The following is a 15,078-nucleotide window of genomic DNA, read 5'->3' on the forward strand; positions in this document are numbered from 1 at the left end:
GTCTGTGTGTGAGTGAGTGTGAGTGTGTGCCTGTGTGTGAGTGAGTGTGTCAGTGAGTGTGAGTGTGTGTCTGTGTGTGAGTGAGTGTGTCAGTGAGTGTGCATGTGTCAGTGTGTGTGAGTGAGTGAGTGTGAGAGTGAGTGTGTGTCTGTGTGTGAGTGAGTGTGTCTGTGAGTGTGTGTGAGTGAGTGTGTCAGTGAGTGTGCGTGCGTCAGTGTGTGTGAGTGAGTGAGTGTGAGAGTGTGTGTGAGTGAGTGTGACCCAGTGGGAGGTCTGGAAATGAGAGTGCCTAACCGCATGAAGACTGCAGGACATTTAGTTTCTCCGGCACCTTCCGCCTCGCTCTGGGGGACCCGAGCCCACACGTCTCACGACGCGGCCCTTGTGAAAAGCGTACGCACAGCTGTGGTGAGCAAAGATGGCGTCTGCCCAGCAGGTACACTGCCAACTTGTGTCTCTGGCGTTTGTGCAGCAACATCCCACACGCAACACACATTGGGAGTGGGCGGCTGGGGAGAACTCCGCTCCCCTGCCCTGCACCCCCAGCCTGGCCCCCCGCACTCTCTCAGTGCTGGCCCTGGGATCAGTAGCCGGGCGGGACGGGCCGCCTCGGTTTAATATCCCACCTCAAAGCGGCTCCCCCACAAGACTATAACAAACACATCCTTGGATAAATCATTCTTTTGGTTCCTTTATAAGCAGCGAAGCCAGCGGCCGCAGTGGGGATCAGTGGCGGAGTGGTCCCCCAGCGAGGGGCGGATGGTCAACCGAGAAACACCGACTTCTCCAGACCGTCCTTCACCTGCGTGTACTCCAGGTGGGACCCGTAGTACTGGCTCCGGTAACGGGGGCTGTGCCGGACATAGTCGAGGTACTCGGGGGCCCCAGGGAAGGTCACGTTGTCAGCAAGCAGGACTGTCCCAGCTCGAAGCAGGCCACAACTCTGCAGTGGGGAGGGAGGGAGGAGAACGAGAGTTAGGGTCAGAGCCACAATTAACAAGGACAAAATCTCCCCCCTCTCTCCCCTCCCCCCCCACTTCCCCCCCCCCCCCCCCACGATGCTGACTTCAATAACCGAGGCATAGAGTACAACAGCAGGGAGGTTAAGATGGAGCTGCATAAAACCCTGGTTAGGCGTAGTTCTCGTCGCCACTCTATAGGAAGGATGTGATTGCGCTGGAGGGGGTGCAGAGGAGATTCACCGGGATGTTGCCGGGGCTCGAGCGGTTCAGCTGTGAAGAGAGGCTGGTTAGGCTGGGGTTGTTCTCCTTAGAGCACAGGAGGCTGAGGGGGGACCTGATTGAGGTGGACAAAATTATGAGAGACATGGATAGGGTGGACAGGGAGGAACATTTCCCCTTAGCGGAGGCTCAATAACCAGGGGGCGTGGATTTGAGGTAAGGGGCGGGAGATTCAGAGGGGGCTTGAGGACAAACACTTTCACCCAGAGGGTGCTGGGAGTCAGGACCTCGCTGCCTGAAAGGGTGGGAGAGGCGAGAACTCCAACAACAATTAACAAGTGTTTAGATGAGCTCTCGAAACGCCGGAGCGTATACTGCGACGGTCAAAGTGCTGGAAAATGGCATTAGAGTGGGATAGGTGTTTGATGGCCGGGGCACACAGGGTGGGCTGAACGGCCTCTTACTGTGCTCTAAAGATCTCCTGACATTGCCAGCCGCTGAGGGTGGCCTGCACGTGGGGAGCTCACACTGGGACAGTCAGCTCGAGGCACACACACGCAGCGAGGAAACGCACTCGATGCAGGACGGCTGACAATTGGTCACCTCAGCGGCCAAGAGGAATCTGGGGGCATGGCGAAGGCAGATCGCACTCGGCGAAGGTACTCGCTGTCCGAATGTAGAAACCGCGGCGGACAAACGCGGCTCAGCAAGTTCCCACAAGTAGCAATAAGTCAATAGTGCCCATGGCATCATTTACACCTGAGGGATAGAGGCTGGCAGGGCATGGGTTAATCATCTCGTACAGAAATACCGCACTTCCCACAGTGCGGCGCTCCCTCAGTACTCACCCTCTGACAGTGCAGCTCTCCCTCAGTACTGACCCTCTGACAGTGCAGCGCTCCCTCAGTACTGACCCTCTGACAGTGCAGCTCTCCCTCAGTACTCAGCCTCTGACAGTGCAGCACTCCCTCAGTACTGACCCTCTGACAGTGCAGCTCTCCCTCAGTACTGACCCTCTGACAGTGCGGCACTCCCTCAGTACTGACCCTCTGACAGTGCAGCACTCCCTCAGTACTGACCCTCTGACAGTGCAGCACTCCCTCAGTACTGACCCTCTGACAGTGCGGCACTCCCTCAGTACTGACCCTCTGACAGTGCGGCACTCCCTCAGTACTGACCCTCTGACAGTGAGGCACTCCCTCAGTACTGACCCTCTGACAGTGCGGCACTCCCTCAGTACTGACCCTCTGACAGTGCGGCACTCCCTCAGTACTGACCTTCCGACAGTGCAGCACTCCCTCAGTACTGACCCTCTGACAGTGCAGCACTCCCTCAGTACTGACCCTCTGACAGTGCGGCACTCCCTCAGTACTGACCCTCTGACAGTGCGGCACTCCCTCAGTACTGACCCTCTGACAGTGCCGCACTCCCTCAGTACTGACCCTCTGACAGTGCGGCACTCCCTCAGTACTGACCCTCTGACAGTGCAGCGCTCCCTCAGTACTGACCCTCTGACAGTGCGGCACTCCCTCAGTACTGACCCTCTGACAATGCGGCGCTCCTCAGTACTGACCCGCTGACAGTGCGGTGCTCCCTCAGTACTGACCCTCTGACAGTGCGGCACTCCCTCAGTACTGACCCTCTGACAGTGCGGCACTCCCTCAGTACTGACCCTCTGACAGTGCGGCGCTCCCTCAGCACTGACCCTCTGACAGTGCGGCACTCCCTCAGTACTGACCCTCTGACAGTGCGGCACTGCCTCAGCACTGACCCTCTGACAGTGCGGCACTCCCTCAGTACTGACCCTCTGACAGTGCGGCGCTCCCTCAGCACTGACCATCTGACAGTGCGGCACTCCCTCAGCACTGACCCTCTGACAGTGCGGCACTCCCTCAGTACTGACCCTCTGACAGTGCGGCACTCCCTCAGTACTGACCCTCTGACAGTGCGGCACTCCCTCAGTACTGACCCTCTGACAGTGCGGCACTCCCTCAGTACTGACCCTCTGACAGTGCGGCACTCCCTCAGTACTGACCATCTGACAGTGCGGCACTCCCTCAGGACTGACCCTCTGACAGTGCGGCACTCCCTCAGCACTGACCCTCTGACAGTGCAGCTCTCCCTCAGTACTGACTCTCTGACAGTGCGGCACTCCCTCAGTACTGACCCTCTGAGAGTGCGGCCCTCCCTCAGTACTGACCCTCTGACAGTGCGGCACTCCCTCAGTACTGACCCTCTGAGAGTGCGGCCCTCCCTCAGTACTGACCCTCTGACAGTGCAGCACTCCCTCAGTACTGACCCTCTGACAGTGCGGCACTCCCTCAGTACTGACCCTCTGACAGTGCGCACTCCCTCAGTACTGACCCTCTGACAGTGCGGCGCTCCCTCAGTATTGAACCTCTGACAGTGCGGCGCTCCCTCAGTACTGACCCTCTGACAGTGCGGCACTCCCTCAGTACTGACCCTCTGACAATGCGGTGCTCCTCAGTACTGACCCGCTGACAGTGCGGTGCTCCCTCAGTACTGACCCTCTGACAGTGCGGCACTCCCTCAGCACTGACCCTCTGACAGTACTGCACTCCCTCAGTACTGACCCTCTGACAGTGCAGCACTCCCTCAGTACTGACCCTCTGACAGTGCGGCACTCCCTCAGGACTGACCCTCTGACAGTGCAGAACTCCCTCAGTACTGACCCTCTGCCAGTGCAGCACTCCCTCAGTACTGACCCTCTGACAGTGCAGCTCTCCCTCAGTACTAACCCTCTGACAGTACGGCACTCCCTCAGTACTGACCATCTGACAGTGCAGCACTCCCTCAGTATTGACCCTCTGACAGTGCGGCGCTCCCTCAGTACTGACCCTCTGACTGTGCAGCACTCCCTCAGGACTGACCCTCTGACAGTGCGGCACTCCCTCAGTACTGACCCTCTGACAGTGCGGCACTCCCTCAGTACTGACCCTCTGACAGTGCGGCGCTCCCGCAGTACTGACCCTCTGACAGTGCGGCACTCCCTCAGTACTTACTCTCTGACAGTGCGGTGCTCCCTCGGTACTGACCCTGTGACAGTGCAGCACTCCCTCAGTATTAACTCTCTGACAGTGCAGCACTCTCTCAGTACTGACCCTCTGACAGTGCGGCACGCCCTCAGTACTGACCCTCTGACAGTGCGGCGCTTCCTCAGTACTGACCCTCTGACAGTGCGGCACTCCCTCAGTACTGACCCTCTGACAGTGCGGCGCTCCCTCAGTACTGACCCTCTGACAGTGCGGCACTCCCTCAGTACTGACCCTCTGACAGTGCGGCACTCCCTCAGTACTGACCCTCTGACAGTGCGGCACTCCCTCAGCACTGACCCTCTGACAGTGCGGCACTCCCTCAGTACTGACCCTCTGACAGTGCAGCACTCCCTCAGTACTGACCCTCTGACAGTGCGGCCATCCCTCAGTACTGACCCTCTGACAGTGCGGCACTCCCTCAGTACTGACCCTCTGACAGTGCGGCACTCCCTCAGAACTGACCTTCTGACAGTGCAGAACTCCCTCAGTACTGACCCTCTGACAGTGCAGCACTCCCTCAGTACTGACCCTCTGACAGTACGGCACTCCCTCAGTACTGACCCTCTGACAGTGTGGCGCTCCCTCAGTATTGACCCTCTGACAGTGCAGCACTCCCTCAGTACTGACCCTCTGACTGTGCAGCACTCCCTCAGGACTGACCCTCTGACAGTGCGGCACTCCCTCAGTACTTACTGTCTGACAGTGCGGTGCTCCCTCGGTACTGACCCTGTGACAGTGCAGCACTCCCGCAGTACTGACCCTCTGACAGTGCGGCACTCCCTCAGTACTTACTGTCTGACAGTGCGGTGCTCCCTCGGTACTGACCCTCTGACAGTGCAGCACTCCCTCAGTACTAACTCTCTGACAGTGCAGCACTCCCTCAGTACTGACCCTCTGACAGTGTGGCACGTCCTCAGTACTGACCCTCTGACAGTGCGGCGCTCCCTCAGTACTGACCCTCTGACAGTGCGGCGCTCCCTCAGTACTGACCCTCTGACAGTGCGGCACTCCCTCAGTACTGACCCTCTGACAGTGCGGCGCTCCCTCAGTACTGACCCTCTGACAGTGCGGCACTCCCTCAGTACTGACCCTCTGACAGTGCGGCACTCCCTCAGTACTGACCCTCTGACAGTGCGGCACTCCCTCAGTACTGACCCTCTGACAGTGCGGCACTCCCTCAGTACTGACCCTCTGACAGTGCGGCGCTCCCTCAGTACTGACCCTCTGATAGTGCGGCGCTCCCTCAGTACTAACCCTCTGACAGTGCGGCGCTCCCTCAGTACTGACCCTCTAAAGTGCAGCACTCCCTCAGCACTGACCCTCTGACAGTGCAGAACTCCCTCAGTACTGACCCTCTGACAGTGCAGCGCTCCCTCAGTACGGACCCTCTGACAGTGCAGCACTCCCACAGTACTGACCCTCTGACAGTGCGGCACTCCCTCAGTACTGACCCTCTGACAGTGCGGCACTCCCTCAGTACTGACCCTCTGACAGTGCGGCGCTCCCTCAGTACCGACCCCCTGACAGTGCGGCACTCCCTCAGTACTGACCCTCTGACAGTGCGGCGCTCCCTCAGTACTGACCCTCTGACAGTGCGGCACTCCCTCAGTACTGACCCTCTGACAGTGCGGCGCAGGCTCAGTACTGATCCTCTGACAGTGCAGCACTCCCTCAGTACTGACCCTCTGACAGTGCGGCACTCCCTCAGTACTAACTCTCTGACAGTGCGGCACTCCCTCGGTACTGACCCTGTGACAGTGCAGCACTCCCTCAGTACTAACCCTCTGACAGTGCGGCACTCCCTCAGTACTGACCCTCTGACAGTGCAGCGCTCCCTCAGTACTGACCCCCGACAGTGCAGCACTCCCTCAGTACGGACCATCTGACTGTGCAGCACTCCCTCAGTACTGACCATCTGACAGTGCAGCTCTCCCTCAGTACTGACCATCTGACAGTGCAGCACTCCCTCAGTACTGACCCTCTGACAGTCTGGCACTCGCTCAGTACTGAGCCTCTGACAGTGCAGCACTCCCTCAGTACTCACCCTCTGACAGTGCGGCACTCCCTCAGTACTGAGCCTCTGACAGTGCAGCGCTCCCTCAGTACTGACTCCCGACAGTGCAGCACTCCCTCAGTACTGACCCTCTGACAGTGCGGCACTCCCTCAGTACTAACTCTCTGACAGTGCGGTGCTCCCTCGGTACTGACCCTGTAATCGTGCAGCACTCCCTCAGTACTGACCCTCTGACAGTGCGGCACTCCCTCAGTGCTGACCCTCTGACAGTGTGGCACTGCCTCAGTACTGACCCTCTGACAGTGCGGCACTCCCTCAGTACTGACCCTCTGACAGTGCGGCGCTCCCTCAGTACTGACACTCTGACAGTGCGGCACTCCCTCAGTACTGACCCTCTGACAGTGCGGAGCTCCCTCAGTACTGACCCTCTGACAGTGCGGCACTCCCTCAGCACTGACCCTCTGACAGTGCGGCACTCCCTCAGTACTGACCCTCTGACAGTGCGGAGCTCCCTCAGTACTGACCCTCTGACAGTGCGGCACTCCCTCAGTACTGACACTCTGACAGTGCGGCACTCCCTCAGTACTGACCCTCTGACAGTGCGGAGCTCCCTCAGTACTGACCCTCTGACAGTGCGGCACTCCCTCAGCACTGACCCTCTGACAGTGCGGCACTCCCTCAGTACTGACCCTCTGACAGTGCGGAGCTCCCTCAGTACTGACCCTCTGACAGTGCGGAGCTCCCTCAGTACTGACCCTCTGACAGTGCGGCACTCCCTCAGCACTGACCCTCCGACAGTGCAGCACTCCCTCAGTACTGACCCTCTGACAGTGCGGCACTCCCTCAGTACTGACCCTCTGACAGTGCGGCACTCCCTCAGTACTGACCCTCTGACAGTGCGGAGCTCCCTCAGTACTGACCCTCTGACAGTGCGGCACTCCCTCAGTACTGACCCTCTGACAGTGCGGCACTCCCTCAGTACTGACACTCTGACAGTGCAGCACTCCCTCAGTACTGACCCTCTGACAGTGCGGCACTCCCTCAGTACTGACCCTCTGACAGTGCGGCACTCCCTCAGTACTGACTCTCTGACAGTGCGGCACTCCCTCAGTACTGACCCTCTGACAGTGCGGAGCTCCCTCAGTACTGACCCTCTGACAGTGCGGAGCTCCCTCAGTACTGACCCTCTGACAGTGCGGAGCTCCCTCAGTACTGACCCTCTGACAGTGCGGCACTCCCTCAGCACTGACCCTCCGACAGTGCAGCACTCCCTCAGTACTGACCCTCTGACAGTGCGGCACTCCCTCAGTACTGACCCTCTGACAGTGCGGCACTCCCTCAGTACTGACCCTCTGACAGTGCAGCACTCCCTCAGTACTGACCCTCTGACAGTGCGGCACTCCCTCAGTACTGACCCTCTGACAGTGCAGCACTCCCTCAGTACTGACCTTCTGACAGTGCAGCGCTCCCTCAGTACTGACCCTCTGACAGTGCGGAGCTCCCTCAGTACTGACCCTCTGACAGTGCGGCACACCCTCAGTACTGACCCTCTGACAGTGCGGCACTCCCTCAGTACTGACCCTCTGACAGTGCGGCGCTCCCTCTGATTTGAGATTGATGTTACCTCCAGCTGTTCGATGTCGGGTCTGTAACTCTCCTTGCAATGATCGATGAAAACAAAATCCAGTTTGTCAACGTCAAACTTCTTCCTGAGCTCGGGAATCAGCTCCGAAGCCAAACCCCTCAGAACCTCCACCTGAGGTGCAATTGACAATGTGATTTATTAGTGACTCTGTTTGGTGACGGGGGGAGGCAGATTTAGTTGCTGTTTCCTCTTCTAGCCTCATAGGGGCACGGGGCCCCGCACCTTGACTCTGGTCCTGCTCTCTGCGCTCCGCTCAATCTCCGGAGACTATTTCGGAATGGCAACCGGTGACGAGTGGTGTGCCGCAGGGTTCAGTGTTGGGGCCACAGCTGTTCTCTTTATATATTAACGATCTAGATGACGGGACTGGGGGCATTCTGGCTAAGTTTGTCGATGATACAAAGCTAGGTGATGGGGCAGGTAGTATGGAGGAGGTGGGGAGGCTGCAGAAAGATTTAGACAGTTTAGGAGAGTGGTCCAAGAAATGGCTGATGAAATTCAACGTGGGCAAGTGCGAGGTCTTGCACTTTGGAAAAAAGAATAGAGGCATGGACTATTTTCTAAACGGTGACAAAATTCATAATGCTGAAGTGCAAAGGGACTTGGGAGTCCTAGTCCAGGATTCTCTAAAGGTAAACTTGCAGGTTGAGTCCGTAATTAAGAAAGCAAATGCAATGTTGTCATTCATCTCAAGAGGCTTGGAATATAAAAGCAGGGATGTACTTCTGAAGCTTTATAAAGCACTAGTTAGGCCCCATTTAGAATACTGTGAGCAATTTTGGGCCCCACACCTCAGGAAGGACATACTGGCACTGGAGCGGGTCCAGCGGAGATTCACACGGATGATCCCAGGAATGGTAGGCCTAACATACGATGAACGTCTGAGGATCCTGGGATTATATTCATTGGAGTTTAGGAGGTTGAGGGGAGATCTAAGAGAAACTTACAAGCTAATGAATGGCTTAGATAGGGTGGACGTAGGGAAGTTGTTTCCATTAGCAGGGCAGACTAGGACCCGGGGGCACAGCCTTAGAATAAAAGGGAGTCACTTTAGAATAGAGATGAGGAGAAATTTTGTCAGCCAGAGAGTGGTGGGTCTGTGGAATTCATTGCCACAGAGGGCGGTGGAGGCCGGGACGTTGAGTGTCTTTAAGACAGAAGTTGATAAATTCTTAATTTCTCGAGGAATTCAGGGCTATGGAGAGAGAGCGTGTAAATGGAGTTGGAATCAGCCATGATTGAATGGTGGAGTGGACTCAATGGGCTAAATGGCCTTACTTCCGCTCCGATGTCTTATAGTCTTATGGACTATTCGACTGTGCAGGAATCACTCCTTCATCACACATCAGATTATTACATTGGCCCCTCCCGATCTCTATAACCCCCTCCAGTGTCCTGGAACCCTCCCTATCTCTGTTACCTCCTCCAGCCCCTACACCCCTCCCTATCACTGTCACCTCCTCCAGCCCCTACACCCCTCCCTATCTCTGTAACCTCCTCCAGCCGCTACAACACTCCCTATCTCTGTAACCTCCTCCAGCCCCTACACCCCTCCCTATCACTGTAACCTCCTCCAGCCCCTACACCCCTCCCTATCTCTGTAACCTCCTCCAGCCCCTACAACCCTCCCTATCACTGTAACCTCCTCCAGCCCCTACACCCCTCCCTATCACTGTAACCTCTTCCAGCCCCTACACCCCTCCCTATCACTGTAACCTCCTCCAGCCCCTACACCCCTCCCTATCTCTGTAACCTCCTCCAGCCGCTACAACACTCCCTATCTCGGTAACCTCCTCCAGCCCCTACACCCCTCCCTATCTATGTAACCTCCTCCAGCCCCTACACCTCTCCCTATCACTGTCACCTCCTCCAGCCCCTACACCCCTCCCTATCTCTGTAACCTCCTCCAGCCCCTACACCCCTCCCTATCACTGTCACCTCCTCCAGCCCCTACACCCCTCCCTATCTCTGTAACCTCCTCCAGCCCCTACACCCCTCCCTATCACTGTAACCTCCTCCAGCCCCTACAACCCTCCCTATCTCTGTAACCTCCTCGAACCCCAACAACCCTCCCTATCTCTGTAAACCCCTCCAGCCCCTACACTCCTCCCTATCTCTATAACCCCTCCAGTGTCCTAGAAGCCTCCCTATCTCTGTAACCTCCTCCAGCCAATACAACCCTCCCTATCTCTGTAATCTCCTCAAACCCCAACAACCCTCCCCATCTCTGTAACCTCCTCAAGCCACTACACCCCTCCCTATCTCTGTAACCTCCTCCAGTCCCTACAATCCTCCGAATCTCTGTAACCTCCTCCAGCCCGTACAACCCTCCCTGTCTCTGTAAACTCCTCCAGCCTCTACAACCCTCCCTATATCTGTAACCACCTCGAACCCCAACAACCCTCCCTATCTCTGTAACCCCCTCCAGTCTCCGAGAACCCTCCCTATCTCTGTAACCCCCTCCAGCTCCTACAACCCTTACTATCTCTGTAACCTCCTCCAGCCTCTACAACACTCCCGATCTCGGTAACCTCCTCCAACCACAACAACCCTCCCTATCTCTGTAACCTCCTCCAGCCTCTGCAAACCTCCCTATCTCTGTAACCTCGTCCACCCCTACACCCCACTCCATCTCTGTAACCTCCTCCAGCCCCTACAACCCTCCCTATCTCTGTAACCTCCTCCAGCCCCTACACCCCTTCCTATCTCTGTAACCTCCTCCAGTCCCCTACAACCATCCCTATCTCTGTAACCTCCTCTAGCCCCTACAACCCTCCCTATCTCTGTAACCTCCTCCAGCCCCGACACTCCTCCCTATCTCTGTAACCTCCTCGAGCCCCTACAACCCTCCCTATTTCTGTAACCTCCTCCAGACCCTACAATCCTCCCTACCTCTGTAACCCCCTCCAGCCCCTACAACCCTCACTATCTCTGTAATCTGCTCTAGCCCCTACAACCCTCCTTATCCCTGTAACCTCCTCCAGACCCTACAATCCTCCCTATCTCTGTAACCTCCTCCATCCCCTACAACCCTCCCTATCTCTGTAACCTCCTCCAGCCCCTACATCCCTCCCCATCTCTGTAACCTCCTCCAGCCCCCTACAATCCTCCCTATCTCTGTAACCACCTCCAGCCCCTACACCCTTCCCTATCTCGTAACGTCCTCCAGCCCCTACAACCCTCCCTAGCTCTGTAACCTCCTCCAGTTCCTACAACCCTCCCTATCTCTGTAATGTCCTCCAGTCCCTACAACCCTCCCAATCTCTGTAACCTCCTCCAGTCCCCTACAACCCTCCCTAACTCTGTAACCTCCTCCAGCCCCTACAACCCTCCCTATCTCTGTCACCTCCTCCAGCCCCTACACACCTCCCTATCTCTGTAACTTCCTCCAGCCCCTACACCCCTCCCTATCTCTGTAACCTCCTCAAGCCCCTACAACCCTCCCTATCTCTGTAACCTCCTCTTGGCCCTATACCCCTCCCTATCTCTGTAACCTCCTCCAGCCCCTACAACCCTCCCTATCTCTGTAACCTCCTCTAGCCCCTACACCCCTCCCTATCCCTGTCACCTCCTCCAGCCCCTACACCCCTCCCTATCTCTGTAACCTCCTCCAGCCCCTACACCCCTCCCTATCTCTGTCACCTCCTCCAGCCCTTACCCCCCTCCCTATCTCTGTAACCTCCTCCAGCCCCTACATGCCTCCCCAGCTCTGTAACCTCCTCCAGTTCCTACAACCCTCCCTATCTCTGTAATCTCCTCCAGTCCCTACAACCCTCCCTATCTCTGTAACCTCCTCCAGTCCACTACACCCCTCCCTATCTCTGTCACCTCCTCCAGCCCTTACACCCCTCCCTATCTCTGTAACCTCCTCCAGCACCTACACCGCTCCCTATCTCTGTGACCTCCTCCAGCCCCTACACCCCTCCCTATCTCTGTGACCTCCTCCAGCCCCTACACCCCTCCCTATCTCTGTAACCTCCTCCAGCCCCTACACCCCTCCCTATCTCTGTAACCTCCTCCAGCCCCTACAACCCTCCCTATCTCTGTCACCTCCTCCAGCCCCTAGAACCCTCCCTATCTCTGTCACCTCCTCCAGCACCTACACCCTCCCTATCTCTGTCACCTCCTCCAGCCCTTACACCCCTCCCTATCTCTGTCACCTCCTCCAGCCCCTACACCCCTGCCTATCTCTGTAACCTCCTCCAGCACCTACATCCCTCCCTATCTCTGTCACCTCCTCCAGCCCTTACACCCCTCCCTATCTCAGTAACCTCCTCCAGTAACCTACATCCTCCCTATCTCAGTAACCTCCTCCAGTAACCTACATCCTCCCTATCTCTGTAACCTCCTCCAGCCCCTACAACCCTCCCTAGCTCTGTAACCTCTTCCAGTTCCTACAAACCTCCCTATCTCTGTAATCTCCTCCAGCCCCTACAACCCTCCCTAGCTCTGTAACCTCCTCCAGTCCCCTACACCTCTCCCTATCTCTGTAACCTCCTCCAGCCCCTACACTCCTCCCTATCTCTATAACCCCTCCAGTGTCCTAGAAGCCTCCCTATCTCTGTAAACTCCTCCAGCCAATACAACCCTCCCTATCTCTGTAATCTCCTCGAACCCCAACAACCCTCCCTATCTCTGTAACCTCCTCCAGCAACTACACCCCTCCCTATCTCTGTAACCTCCTCCAGTCCCTACAATCCTCCGAATCTCTGTAACCTCCTCCAGCCCGTACAACCCTCCCTGTCTCTGTAAACTCCTCCAGCCTCTACAACCCTCCCTATACCTGTAACCACCTCGAACCCCAACAACCCTCCCTATCTCTGTAACCACCTCCAGTCTCCGAGAACCCTCCCTATCTCTGTAACCTCCTCCAGCCTCTACAACACTCCCTATCTCGGTAACCTCCTCCAACCACAACAACCCTCCCTATCTCTGTAACCTCCTCCAGCCTCTGCAAACCTCCCTATCTCTGTAAACTCGTCCACCCCTACACCCCACCCCATCTCTGTAACCTCCTCCAGCCGCTACAACCCTCCCTATCTCTGTAACCTCCTCCAGTCCCCTTCAACCCTCCCTATCTCTGTAACCTCCTCTAGCCCCGACAACCCTCCCTATCTCTGTAACCTCCTCCAGCCCCGACACTCCTCCCTATCTCTGTAACCTCCGCCAGTCCTCTACAACCTTCCCTATCTCTGTAACCTCCTCGAGCCCCTACAACCCTCCCTATCTCTGTATCCTCCTCCAGACCCTACAATCCTCCCTATCTCTGTAACCCCCTCCAGCCCCTACAACCCTCACTATCTCAGTAACCTGCTCTAGCCCCTACAACCCTCCTTATCCCTGTAACCTCCTCCAGACCCTACAATCCTCCCTATCTCTGTAAACTCCTCCAGCCTCAACAACCCTCCCTATCTCTGTAACCTCCTCCATCCCCTACAACCCTCCCTATCTATGTAACCTCCTCCAGACTCTACATCCCTCCCCATCTCTGTAACCTCCTCCAGCCCCCTACAATTCTCCCTATCTCTGTAACCTCCTCCAGCCCCTACACCCTTCCCTATCTCGTAACGTCCTCCAGCCCCTACAACCCTCCCTAGCTCTGTAACCTCCTCCAGTTCCTACAACCCTCCCTATCTCTGTAATGTCCTCCAGTCCCGACAACCCTCCCTATCTCTGTAACCTCCTCCAGTCCCCTACAACCCTCCCTATCTCTGTAACCTCCTCCAGCCCCCTACAATCCTCCCTATCTCTGTAACCTCCTCCAGCCCCTACAACCCTCCCTATCTCTGTAACTTCCTCCAGCCCCTACACCCCTCCCTATCTCTGTAACCTCCTCAAACCCCTACAACCTTCCCTATCTCTGTAACCTCCTCGAGCCCCTACAACCCTCCCTATCTCTGTATCCTCCTCCAGACCCTACAATCCTCCCTATCTCTGTAACCCCCTCCAGCCCCTACAACCCTCACTATCTCAGTAATCTGCTCTAGCCCCTACAACCCTCTTTATCCCTGTAACCTCCTCCAGACCCTACAATCCTCCCTATCTCTGTAAACTCCTCCAGCCTCAACAACCCTCCCTATCTCTGTAACCTCCTCCAGTCCATACAGCCCTCCCTATCTCTGTAACCTCCTACAGTCCCCTACACCCCTCCCTATCTCTGTCACCTCCTCCAGCCCCTAGAACCCTCCCTATCTCTGTAACCTCCTCTAGCCCCTACACCCCTCCCTATCTCTGTCACCTCCTCCAGCCCCTACACCCCCCCCCCCATCTCTGTAACCTCCTCCAGCATTTACACCCCTCCCTATCTCTGTCACCTCCTCCCGCCCTTACACCCCTCCCTATCTCTGTCACCTCCTCCAGCCCCTACACCCCACCCTATCTCTGTAACCTCCTCCAGCACCTACACCCCTCCCTATCTCTGTCACCTCCTCCAGCCCTTACACCCCTCCCTATCTCTGTAACCTCCTCCAGTAACCTACATCCTCCCTATCTCTGTAACCTCCTCCAGTCCCTACACCCCTCCCTATCTCTGTAACCTCCTCCAGCCCCTACACACTCCCTATCTCTGTAACCTCCTCCAGCTCCCAACACACCCTCCCTATCTTTGTAACCTCCTCCAGCCCCTACAACCCTCCCTATCTCTGTAACCTCCTCCAGCCCCTACACCCCTCCCTATCTCTGTAAGCTCCTCTAGCCCCTACACCTCCTCCCTATCTCTGTAACCTCCTCCAGCCCCTTCACACCTCCCTCTCTCTGTAACCTCCTCCAGCCCCTACGCCCCCTCCCTATCTCTGTAACCTCCTACAGTCCCCTACACCCCTCCCTATCTCTGTCACCTCCTCCAGCCCCTAGAACCCTCCCTATCTCTGTAACCTCCTCTAGCCCCTACACCCCTCCCTATCTCTGTCACCTCCTCCAGCCCCTACACCCCCCCGTCTCTGTAACCTCCTCCAGCACCTACACCCCTCCCTATCTCTGTCACCTCCTCCCGCCCTTACACCCCTCCCTATCTCTGTCACCTCCTCCAGCCCCTACACCCCTCCCTATCTCTGTAACCTCCTCCAGCACCTACACCCCTCCCTATCTCTGTCACCTCCTCCAGCCCTTACACCCCTCCCTATCTCTGTAACCTCCTCCAGTAACCTACATCCTCCCTATCTCTGTAACCTCCTCCAGTCCCTA

General features: G+C 56.9%; 1 protein-coding gene across 1 annotated transcript in view; it reads right to left on the minus strand.

The window, feature by feature from the left end:
- Nucleotides 1-678: 678 nt before the first annotated feature.
- Nucleotides 679-15,078, minus strand: part of LOC140398887 (catechol O-methyltransferase A-like) — a 167,612-nt gene continuing 153,212 nt past the window's right edge. Inside the window, exons 4-5 of the mRNA XM_072487834.1 lie at nt 7,876-8,007; nt 679-943 (exon numbers count right to left, since the gene is read on the minus strand). Coding sequence (XP_072343935.1) covers nt 764-943; nt 7,876-8,007 — 312 coding nt within the window. The 3' untranslated portion in view covers nt 679-763. The remainder of the gene's footprint in view (nt 944-7,875; nt 8,008-15,078) is intronic.

Source organism: Scyliorhinus torazame, chromosome 22 (genome assembly GCF_047496885.1).
Source record: "Scyliorhinus torazame isolate Kashiwa2021f chromosome 22, sScyTor2.1, whole genome shotgun sequence".
Taxonomy (NCBI): Eukaryota; Metazoa; Chordata; class Chondrichthyes; order Carcharhiniformes; family Scyliorhinidae; genus Scyliorhinus; species Scyliorhinus torazame.